Raw genomic sequence first — 12539 nt, 5'->3', positions numbered from 1 at the left:
AAACAGAAAAACAGTCAAAAGGCTGGAGCCAGGCGATGGTAGGAACCGAATGGGAGCATTGGTATGGCAAGTAGAAATGGATCAAGGATGTGTGCCTGCTGTTTGACTACTCGTTGTTCTGAACCCAGTTTCCAAAAGAGGTGGGGAGAGAATGATGTCCTCACACATCCAAGCAATTCTCTGACATTAGCCGGGTGTCCTACAAAATCCAGCTCAGTTCTGACACTATCTACCTGGAGATGACATCAGATCCCACAAGATAAGCTCTCCCACATACACACATTTTGGAGGCCAATTGCAAGTCTGGGTTGTTACCTGGGCTTCTGACCAACTGGCTACAGGTTGGAGGTTCCCATGGCCCCCCCCCTTTTGGGGGTTCAATTCATTTATTAGAGCAGCTCACAGAACTCAGGGAAATATCTTACTTACTGGATGACCAGTTTGTTATAAAAGGACAGAACTCAGGAACATCCAGATGGAAAAGCTGCATAGGGCAAGGTGTGGGGATAGTGCACAGAGTGCCCATACCCTCTCCAGACATGCCACTTTCCTTGCAACTACAGGCGTTCAACAACCTGAAGCTTTCCAAACCCCGTCCTTCTGGGGTTTTATGGAGGCTTCATCACTGAGCCACGATTGATGAAATCCTTGGCCAGTGCTGACTCACTCCACCTCTAAGCTCTCTTCTCTCTGTAGAAATCAGAGTGTAAGACTAAAAGTTGCAACCTTTTATTCATTGTTGGCTCCCTTGGCAACCAGCCCCCATCGTTAGGTGCTTTCCAAAAGTCAGCTCATTAACAGATATGGTGTGTGGAAAGGGGTTTGTTAGAAGTAACAAGACACCCATTTCACCTCTATGCTCTGAAGTGATCTCAGGAACTGTGGATGAGGGACCAAATATAACAAACGATGCCCCCATTGCTCTTATCTCTCAGGAAATTCCAAGAGTTTGGGGACCTGTGAGCCAGGAACTGGGGACAAAGTTCCTGATCACTCAGGAATATATTTGGTCATTCACATAAATTCACAGAAATCACATCAGAACTTGCTAAGTCATTTCGTAGGCAAGTCACAGGGCAAATGAGGGTATATTCAGATACATTTATTCAATGGAAATCTGTATAAACATTAAAAAGGCAAAAGTATTATTCAATAAGAAATTCGAAAACTGTGTCGAGATACAGAAAATGCATATAGTGTTACGTTAAGGGAAAAATAGGATTTCGTAGCTCGTCGATTATGAAACAATTCACATTAAAAGGATATGGGGGGAAATTGGAACCCTCGTGCTCTGTTGGTGGTAATGAATGTAAAATGGTACAGCCGTTGTGGAAAATGGTATGGAGAGTTCTTGAAAAATTAAAACCAGGACTAACCTATGACCCAGCAATTCCACTTCTGGGTACATATCCAAAAGAATTGAAAGCAGGGTCTCAAAGAGACAGTTGTACACCCATGTCTATAGCAGCATTATTCACAATAGTTACAACGTGGAAACAGTGTGTGTCCATCCATAGACCAACGACTGGCATATGCATACAATTGGATATTACGCAGCCTTAAAAAGGAAGTAAATTCTCAGTATGCTACAACACGGGCAGAAGGTCATGATGCTAAATGAATTAAGTTAGCCACAAAGAGACAAATACTACCTGATTCCACTTTACGTGAGGAAGTCAAAGTCATAAAGACAGAAAATGTAACAGTAGTTGCCAGGGTCTGAGGGGAGGAGCGAGTGGGGGTTATTTTTTAATAGGTGAGGAGTTTCATTTTACACGATAAAAAGAGTTGTGGGGTAGAGAGTGACAGCTGCACAATGTGAACGTATTTAATACTCCTGAACTGCACACTTAAAAAAAGAAAGGATACATGAAAGTTTTATTGGAGTGGGGGAGAGGAGGAAGAGGTTTTTCCTTCTCTTTTTCTTTCTTTCTTTCTTTTTTTTTTTTTTTTTAATGTTTATTTTTGAGAGAGGCAGACAGAGTGAGAGCCGGGGAGGGGCAGAGAGAGGGAGACACAGAATCTGAAACAGGCTCCAGGCTCTGAGCTGTCAGCACACAGTGCAATGCGGGGCTTGAATCACGACCTGAGCCAAAGTCAAGATGCTTAACCGACTGAGCCACCCAGGCAGCCCTTCTCTTCTTCTCTTTCTCCAGTAATAGAATTATAAGCATTTCCGTTTTCTCCAAAACTGATTTTGTGTTTAAATAGCAACTTTTATTGTCTTCTTATGATTATGAAACTAATGCATGAAATAGGAAAATATAGAAAAATGCAAAGAAGAAAGCATTTTTTTCTGGTAATATCACATAAGCCATAATTAGTTTCAATAGTGTGTTTAGTGTTCTTTGTTTTGCAAATATGTGTATATATATCCTTTTTTTTTTTTTTCTTTTTTTTTCATAACATTCAGAACTCATTCCAGGATATGAGCCAGAAAAACTTGCTCGGGACCAGTGGGTGAGAAGGGGATAGATCATGGGGAGTAAGGTGCAGGACAAAACTTTTAACCATTTAAGTCCAGACTGGAGGTCCTGAATACTAGGTGAAGATAAGGAAGTGAGTAGGAGTATGCATGTAGAAAGAGAGAGAGAAAGAAAAGGAAAGAAGAAAAAGCGAATTTCTTTTAAAATGAACACATTTGGGGTGCCTGGGTGGCTCAGCTGGTTGAGCACCCAACTCTTGATTTTGGCTCAGGTCATGATCTCAGAGTCGTGGGATCGAGCCCTGCACTGGGCTCCATGCTGGGTGTGGAACCTACTTGGGATTCTCTCTCTCCCTCTCCCTCTGCTCTCCCCTGCTCATGCTCACTCTCTCTTTCTCAAAAACTAAAATAATTAATTAATTAATTAATTAATTAAAATTAAAATAAATAAAGTGCACAGTGACCACATTGAGAGGAAGGTAGAGCCCTGCCTTTCAAACTGATGTGGACAAGGATTAATCCAAAGTGAGCTTGGGTTCTTGATGCAACAGAATTAATAGGGTTTATCTTTATGAAGTCGGAATGACTGGGAATTTTGAGGATGAAAAATAGAAATGATGTTACTATGGAAGAGAATAAAATATTCATTAATCAAACTTTTAAGTGAAATTAACATAAAATGGAAGCTTAGAAAATCTCTAAGATTAATGCAGATAATTTCAAGTTAATCATCTTCCCTCCTCATCCCATTCTGCAGAATTTTTTCTTCCCACCCATTAGAATTGCTTCTATGTCTAAATGTCTAAACAGACATTTAACAAATACCGACTGAATTACTTCTCCAGGGTGTCTTGAGGGAGAGAGAGATTTGAGGGTATTGGGCTGATCTTCAGTCAAATCAAAATCTAGAGAACTGTTTCTATGTATCTTCTCATCTGCCTTTTTGTTTCTCTTTCCCTCAACCATAAACAGACACCTCTCATCTCCTTTCTGTTACTTCAGGGGGAAATTTGCATTTAAAAAGCGAATATAGAATTTGGGAAGAAATTCATTTTTTAATGGCAGAATTCCTGGCATGAAAAAGATGAAATACTTTGGAACAGGTGTTCTGACCAGCATGATTGAGACTATACTTTTACGGAGACTTTAAAGGTGGCTCAGTGTACACATTTTGTGTTCACCTTCCTTGTTTTATTATAATAGGAAGCATGTTAACGGGAGGGGGGAGCATGGGTGGCTCAGTTGGTTGAGCGTCAGACTCTTGATTTAGCTCCAGTCATGATCTCATGGTTTGTGAGTTCAAGCCCCACGACAGGGATCTGTGCTGACAGCACAGAGCCTGCTTAGGCTTCTCTGTCTCCCTCTCTCTGGCCCTCCCCTCACCGCCACACACCCTAGCTTTCTCTCTTTCAAAATAAATAAACATTAAAACAAATTTTTAATGAGTTCACAGGATCTGAATCCTCTTTAAGGAACATTAGTAGGCTGTATTTTATTGCTTCCATCATAGACTGGCAGGCGGCAGGTGTCCTGCCTCCCACTATCTCCTAATTGGGCATTCAGAGCTCAATAAGTGAGTAGGCTCAATAAATGTATCTTGTAAATATTTTGTTAACATGAATTTCAGTATCCCTAAAGTAAAAGTTGTTTTTACTTTAAAACCTTTCAGTTTGCTCCAGGGTATTGCGGGAGGGAACGGAAAAGATCTCTGGGAGTTGTGAGGTCTGACTCTTCTTCCTGAAACTAATTATTGAATAAAGGGAACAGCTCAACTGAAAAGAGAGCCAAAGTGCTGGTTGACTCAGAAAAATTTGCTTCTAATTAACAAATAAAGAGGAAGGAGGAGTTAAAGCCTAGAGTGCCACTCACTCTGCCTTTGCTCCAGCAAAAGGGAACAACCAGGAACACAGAGGAGCTTTTCTGTTGTGATGGTGAACAGTCTCAGACAGATTTGTACAGGAAGCCTAGCTTTAGGGAATGTTGCAAGAAATGCGTGAATTAAATGTTTAAACAATAGTACTACCAAGCTACGAATTCATAATTCGCTAATAAGAAACTTTTAAAATCCCAAAGGCTTCTCCCATTAAAAATGGGGTCAAAATTAATTTACATAAGCTGTGAGTAAAATCAGATTTGGTTAAGCAGTAACAGATAGCAAAAGAGAGGGGTGTCTGGGTGGCGCAGTTGGTCAAGCAGCAGACTCTTGATCTTGGCTCAGGGCATGATCTCACAGTCATGAGTTTGAGCCCCCAGTTGGATTCTGCATTGATGGCGCGGAGCCTCCTTGAGATTCTGTCCCTCCTTCTCTCTGCCCCTCCCCTGCACATGCTCTCTCTCTCTCAAAATAAATAAATTTTTAAAATTAAAAAAAAAAAAAAGAAGAAAGCAAAAGAGTTATTGTGATGGGGCACCTGGGTGGTTCAGTCGGATAAGGTGCCGACTTCAGCTCAGGTCATGATCTCACAGTTTGTGGGTTGGAGCCCCACATCAGGCTCTGTGCTGACAGCTCAGTCAGTCATATGCGCTCTCTCTCTCCCTCTCTCTCTAAAAAAAATAAATGAAATGAAATGAAATGAAATAAAAAAATTTTTAAAAAGGGATATTGTGATGATGGCTTAGCATTCCTTTAAAAATGGATGCAGCATTTGTCTTCACTTTTAAATCATATACATATACATATACATATACATATACATATACATATGTATACATATACACTCAAAGATTCCAGTTCTTTCATTTATAGTCCTGTACTCTTTTATTCTGGAAAAAGATATGGAGAAAGATGTGAGACTTCTTATTGCTGTGTGGCCCTTCTTTCTTGCTTTTCTGTTGCTGTGTCCCAGCTGGTTCCTAGATGGTATGTCCCATCATATCTCACTATGGGACCAGAGCCCTCTGCCATGTATGTTGGTGTGCTAAACACAGCACTGACGGCCCTGGTTACTATTTCTTTCATTAAGGGTGAGAAAAAAATGTCCTTTTCCAGGATATTTTATTTTCATGGGTTGGCGTTAATAAAAGTAAGTGCTCTTACTTAGTACCTGTCTGTTCTTAACTGGAAGATTCCTAAGCATCTGAAAAGCAGTTTCTTAATATTTAACAACAAAAGCCTCAGCCTCATAACCTGGCCCCATCATGTTCCAGTTGTGAAATCTTGAATGAGAAACATGTTTTTTCTTCTAAGCCTTAGGAATTCATCAATAAAATGGGAATGATAACACAAAAAGCACAAGATTGTTTTGAGTATTAAATGGGATCATTTTGTATAGCATTTAGCATAGTATCTGACAAATAGTAAGGGCTATATAAATAATAATCTTCATACTATTGACCCAAAGATGGAAACTGGAGGAACAATCGGTAAAGAGGCTATTTAAAGCAATTATATACTTGGTATTTCCAAGGATTCAGAAAATTCTGGAAGGAAACATTGCTATTAGGAGTCATGTCTAGGGTTTCTTGGGAGGGGATTGTGGAGGTGAACTTGTGTAATATACCAATGAATCAAGACATTTTCGAGTATAGTGTTTAAGTCAGAGGTGCAAAGGGTCGAGGTGAAATTATGTGTACTTTAGGCAGTTAATATGACAGATCCAGCAAAATCCACCTTTGCCTTCTATAACACTTCAGATACAATCACCATGCTTCCGTGCAGCCATCTGTGAACCAAAGTAGGTATCTTTGATGTATATCAAATAAGGAAGATATCACATAAGACCAAGTATAATAATAAATATTTCATTTTTAATTGTTTTTATTGAAAAAGCAGAATTGTTTGGCAGACTACGGAATGAACCTTGGAATTTTAACAAGTGTAGTAAGTCCAAGGGAATGTTGAAGAGAATCCACATCACGGTTTTTAGCTTCAGAAGGAACCATGCAGCTCACATACTCCAAAGGCTGTCAGACTTTTTCCAATGGAATTTTGCCCAGATATCTAATAGATAAAGTACGTAAAAGGGAAGTCCTCACTTTACTTAACTTGGAAGACTTAAAATAAATTCGCTGGAGACCTGGGGCTCTTTGAGTCTTCCTTGGAAAACCACTGGTTCAGTCTAATAACTTGCCTTATAAACCCACTGTTTTATCACACTTTTAATCACACTATAGCTATGAGGTCGTGAAATGGAAACGTCTACTCTGGGACACTAGTCGCAAAGCTTTCACTTTCCTTGCATAGGTGGGAGCTAATCACATTTGCCTAAGTACCTACGAGTGGAGAAAATGGGAATGAGGACAATCACGGGATGGAGAGAAAAACATCTTTGTTGATAAATTCTAAGTTATTCCGCTTTTATACAGTTGAGAAAGAAAGAGAAAACATTTAGTCTGCTAACGCTGAAGGAGGCAAGATCCTATTATGCTCCCTCAATCAGTCACTTAAAATCCCGTTCTTCTATTTATTGTCTTTCCTCATAAGCTTCATCTGACACATAGTTTAGAGGGACATGACCTGGAAAAGGTAGACAAAATGCTGCAGTGGCAAAGACCAACTGTCTTTCTTGTAGTGGCAGAAGGTTCTCCACCGAAAAAAGGCAAAACCACAGCAACACAGACCAGGGAGACGGGACTTAGGTAATACAAGAAAATCGAATAGACAAAGCAATGAAGTATTGTGATAGAGTGAGCCATGCCATTCAGCATGTGCTGAAATTTCAGCAATCCGTGTGAGGATTCCAGAAAAGTATTTCGCATGTTGGGCCAGGAAGAATTCCATGTCGTCAACCCATCCATCCACTCTTACTATCTCTCAGAAACGTGGTTTGTCCTGTGCAAAATTGTTTTCAGGGCTGTTTTAACCTCCTTATTCCTCAAGGTATAGATTAAAAGGTTCAGCATTGGTCCTACGAGATTCATCAGAATTTGAACCTCAGTTCCCAGCATGGGGTTGGGTGTGGGCCGCAGGTAGACAGTGATGATGGGCCCATAGGCACAAAGGATGGCAATGAGGTGGGCACTGCAAGTGGAGAAGGCCCGGCGGCGGCCCTCGGTTGAACGAATATGCAAGATGGAGATGGTGACGCAGGATAGAAGGATTAGAAAAAAGCAGAGGAGAGATACCAAGCCAACATTGGTGAAACTCACCCTCTGGGCTAAGGATGTATCAGCACAGGCCAATGGTAGGAGTGCTGGAATATCACAGAAGAAGTGGTCCACTTATTGGGACCACAGCATGGCAAAGTGAAGGTGAGCAAAGTCAAAATGCTGGAATGGATATACCCCAACACCCATGTGCCCACAGCCGGGGCCCCACAGAGTCTACGGTTCATGATGGCTGCGGACCACAGAGGGTAACAGACAGCAGCAAAGTGGCCATAGGCCATCACAGTATACAAGAAGCATTCAATGCTGCCAAGGAAATGGAAGAAGGAGACCTGGGAGACACAGTTCTTATACAAAATGAGGGGGCCAGTAAGGTACGGTGGCATTTTAGGACAGGTCACAGAAGAGAAACTCATGTCAAAAACAGACAAGTTCCCCAGGAAAAAATACATGGGTGCATGAAGGCGAGTGGAAGAAAGAACAGCCATGAGGATAGACACATTTCCCAGCAGGGTGCAGGCATAGAAGGGCAAGAACAAGACAAAAACTATAGTCTCCAACCCCTCTGTGTGTGGAATTCCCAACAGGATGAATTCGGTCACCACCGAGCAATTCTTCTCCATGAGAGCCGGTTCTAGGGGAGTTTTTGAAAAGGAAGCAGAGGACATGATGTCAGCAAACATACTGGGGAAATGAAATAAGTAATTGAAATGATGGCATTTTGGTTCCAAATTAAGGGAAAATTGCTTATGGTCCATACTACAAGGCATTTTAACTAGAATATAGTTCCCATAGAAAACTTTTTTTTTATTATTTTATTTATTTATTTATTTATTTATTTATTTTTTATTATTTATTTTATTTATTTATTATTTATTATTTTATTATATAAAAAATTTTTGTTTTGTTTTGTTTTTTGTGGGTTCAAGCTCCATGTCGGGCTCTGTGTAGGCAGTGTGGAACCTGGAACCTGCTCAGATTCTGTGTGTTCCTCTCTCTCTGCCCCTCTCCCACTTGCTCTCTCTCTCTCTCTCTCTCTCTCTCAAAAATGAATAAAGATTAATTAAAAAAGCATCTTAGAGCAAAGATTTTCAAAGGGAAGGACAGGGCCCACACAGACGTGTGCTCCCTCAGAGATGTAAGAACCCTCAGAATCAACCAGGGGCATTTCGTATCTCGCGATATAAACTACAACTTGAGACTCGCTGTATTTATTGTCACTACTATAGGCAACATTATATTTTCTCTCCCTCTCTGTTTTTTTTTTTTTTTTTTTGAGAGCCGTAAGGGTGGAACAATCACGGCTTTACAGCTGGAAATGCTGACACACCATGATCTCAGTTCATTGAACCCTCACTTTAAGTTTTTGACATGAATCTATAGAAAAGAAAACATCTGACCATAAACACCTCTTCTAAATTGAGGTTGTTAGAAATGGCAGAACTCGGGATCTAAATGTGTTTTTTCTCCTGACACCATCAGTCTTTCCACCAGATGCATCTGTGGTGGACTGTGACATCACTGGTCTTGTCAAATTTTTTCCCAGGGTTATTCACAGTTTTCCTGTGGATGTCACCAGGCTCTGAAAAAATGTTCCTGATCCTCCTTAGAAAGCAATGGAAAGCCAACCTGTCTCCCTGTCTTGCAACACCAACACCACCACCTAGGCACTAAGATACAAAGTCTGGGGAGTAAACACTTCTTGATGTGCACTGCTGTATCCTCAGTGCAGAAAACCATGCCTAGCACAGAGTAGGTTCTTAATAAACGCTTGATGAATGAAGCAGTGAACTGACTCACTCAATGATTGGTAAAATTGGATAACATTCAGTTATTTTGTCTTGTCTAAGGACTTACATGAAACCATCAGATATTAGTGCCCATACAACCTTGTAAAGAAGCACGATCATAGGGGCATCTGGGTGGCTCAGTCGGTTGAGTGTCCGACTTCAGCTCAGGTCATGATCTCACGGTTCATGAGTTCAAGCCCCACATCAGGCTCCGTGCTGAGAGCTCAGAGCCTGGATCCCACTTTGGATTCTGTGTCTCCCTCTCTCTGCCCCTTTCCCACTCACACTCCGTCTCTCTCTCAAAAATAAATAAACATTAAAAAAAATTTTTTTAATAAAAAAAAGAAGCATGCTCATATACTTGTTCCTGCTTGGCCCTATTCTTCTGAATATTTAGAATTTCTCTGTTGACCTTCATGGCATCTGTACCCAGGAAGAAGTTCTGCACTGTACTCTAATAGGTGACCAGACCCGAGATAAGAGCTGCACATAATCTATACTACCTCCCCCAAAGTCCTGGATGTTTTGTCAAGAGGAGTCATATATTACAGTGACTCCTCTTGACTGAAGGTGTCCAGGTCTAGGCTCATTTAGAATATCTAATCTTTTATAATCATTTTGAATCAAGTCCAAATCATTGGTTATAAAGGCAATAACAAGGGTGGAGTTTTTGAGTTGGTGGGCCAACATGATGAGTTGAAAGACAAACCAAGCAAATAATGTCCTATTTTTGTGCTTAATAGCTCCATGTTCCTATTCATCCTGAACTCTGAGACCATTTGTAAAGCAAGGACTCCAAGTTCTTCTCTTCCCTGGACATATGAGAAAGTAAAGAGGAGTAGAAAGAATAAGATGAAGATAGCACTTATTAACGTTACTGACAAGGAGGAGATTTGATCCTTTCACCATCTGTCTCTCCAGGATCTTCTGCCCAAATTTGCCTTTGATGTCACATGGTAAACCTGGGTCAGGGATCTCCTCCCATTATCTGAGAATCCCTTTCTTCTTAGTGAAATAAACTCAGGTTAAATGACATAAAGCTGAAATGTACCTCTGTCTTCTTCAAAGATTTATTCCAAGACACTAGTAGCTACATTGTTTTCTCTTACGTGGAAATGTAAATGCCCTTGGAGGCCCTTGGGATCCCATTCCTGAGTGAACTCTGATTCAAGGGGGTTGTTGAATAAAAGGAGTAATTAGAAGTAAATAAATGACCTAGTTGAAACAGAATATGCTCATGTTGCCCCTTGTGGGATTACTGCAAGGTGAACAAGATAGAATCTTATCTGTACTTTCTATTTCTGTGGTTGACCTAAGGAAGTGAGAGAAAAGCAGAGGGGTACAGCTCAATATTAGGACAAATGTAGAAAGCATTTTCCCAGTTTCAGGGTATAGTAGTAGAATTAGAAGTAACAACTATATTATAGTTCAGGCTTTTAAATATCCAGTTTCAAGTACTTTCTCTTGAATTGTTCTCCATAGCTCTTCTCCTAACTTTCAGGTGTTGTTTTCTAGTATTTTGATTTAGAAATATAATGTCCATGATCAGACTCTCCAACAAGCAGCTCTGTCAATTGGCAAAGCTGGCTTCCCTCAACTAGGACTTGTTCTCCACATGGGTTTTCTGGAATGGTAGTAACATATTAAACAACAAATATTTATTAAGAATTTTTACCACTATGCCCAAGACATGTTTGCAGAATCTGGAATTTCTCTTCTAGGAGGGGTAATCAAGAAACTTGCCACTTGAGACCAGATGCTTGAAATGTGAGAATTGTTCACCTTTCATGTACAAGAGCGTTATAGTTTTCAAAGAACCAAAAAAAAAAAATAATAATAATAAAATCAAATAAGCATAAATTGTAGAAGGAGAGAAAGCAAAAGGAAAAGGGATCAGCAATGCTAAAATCTGGCTCTCTGAAAAGACTAAGAGAAGAGATATACATCTGTAAAGATGATTACTGGAAAAAACAGAGAAGGCACATATAAACTTTATTTTGGGGGCACCTGGGTGGCTCAGTGGGTTGAACGGTCAACTTTGGCTCAGGTCATGATCTCACGGTTCGGGGGTTGAGCCCCGTGGCGGGCTCTGTGCTGACAGCTCCGAGCCTGGAGCTTGCTTTGGATTCTGTGTCTCCCTCTCTCCCTCTGCCCCTTCCCTGCTCGTGTTCTGTGTGTGTCTCTCTCTCAAAAACAAATAAATATTTAAAAATAAAAAATACATTAAATTAACCTTTAAAATTATCAGTAGATTATGTTTACTAGTTAATTAATGAAATTTTAAAGTAACTATAATGATTAAATTTTGAAGAAAAGTCGTCAATTCAAAGCAGTCTCTGTATTGGATGTCAATGTGGAAGCTGCTGGGGAACAAGATCAGAAAGCCCCCCACTGTCCCTTGCAAGATGACCAGCCACTGGGGCTCTGTGCTGGTACACTGCATCCCTGCCCCTAGAGGCACTGGCATTGTCTCAGCCCCTGTGCCCAAGAAGCTACTGATGATGGCCGGTATTGACGACTGCCACAGCTTGGCCAGGGGCTGCACTGCCATCCTGGGCAGCTTCACCAGGGTCACTTCCGATTCCATTTTCAAGACATACAGCTGTCTCACCCCTCACCTCTGGAAAGAGACTGTATTCACCAAGTCTCCTTATCAGGAATTCACTGACCATCTTGTAAAGACCCACACCAGAGTCTCCGCATAGAGGACCCAGGCTCCAGCTGTGGCCACAACATAGTTTTATACAAGAAAAATAAAGTAAAGCCTGTTTAAAAAAAAAAAAAAAATCATAAGAAGAATGGATCAATCCTAGTAGTTGTGGAGACAGATATAGATAACAACCACAGGGCATTGTGCATATCAAAGGAGACCAAGAGAAGGGGTATCAAAGTGGAGGAGTGGACCTTCCTCCCCACCAATGCTATAGTGTTAAGTAAGTCCCTTCCTGCCCCACCAAAAAAAAAAAGTCCCAAAGTTTAGAATCAATTCTGAGAAAATGAAGGATGAGGTCAGAAAGTTTAAAATAGACTGGGTTTGGGGCACCTGGGTGGCTCAGTCAGTTGAGCGTCTGACTCTTGGTCAGACTTCAGCTGGGGTCATGATCCTAGGGCGGTGGGATTGAGCCCCGCATTGGGATCTGGGCTGAGTGTGGAGCCTGTTTAAGATCCTCTCTCTCTCTCTCTCTCTCTCTCTCTCTCTCTCCCTCTGCCCATCTCTCCGCTCACACGCTCTCTCTCTCTCTAAAAAAATTAATTTAAATAATAAATAGACTGGGTTT

At 40.9% G+C, this 12539-nt stretch overlaps 1 protein-coding gene across 1 annotated transcript; it reads right to left on the bottom strand.

Annotated features, from left to right (window-relative positions):
* Nucleotides 1-7171: 7171 nt before the first annotated feature.
* On the bottom strand, nt 7172-8094 carry LOC122199696 (putative olfactory receptor 10D3). The gene is given in 2 exon segments (XM_042904971.1): nt 7172-7587; nt 7590-8094. Coding segments are annotated over 2 exon segments (921 nt in total).
* Between the last annotated feature and the right edge of the window lie 4445 nt (nt 8095-12539).

The sequence above is a fragment of the Panthera leo genome, chromosome D1 (assembly GCF_018350215.1).
Source record: "Panthera leo isolate Ple1 chromosome D1, P.leo_Ple1_pat1.1, whole genome shotgun sequence".
Lineage (NCBI taxonomy): Eukaryota > Metazoa > Chordata > Mammalia > Carnivora > Felidae > Panthera > Panthera leo.
Note: the sequence above shows the minus strand (reverse complement) of the source record. Positions and strands in the feature narration are given on the sequence as shown.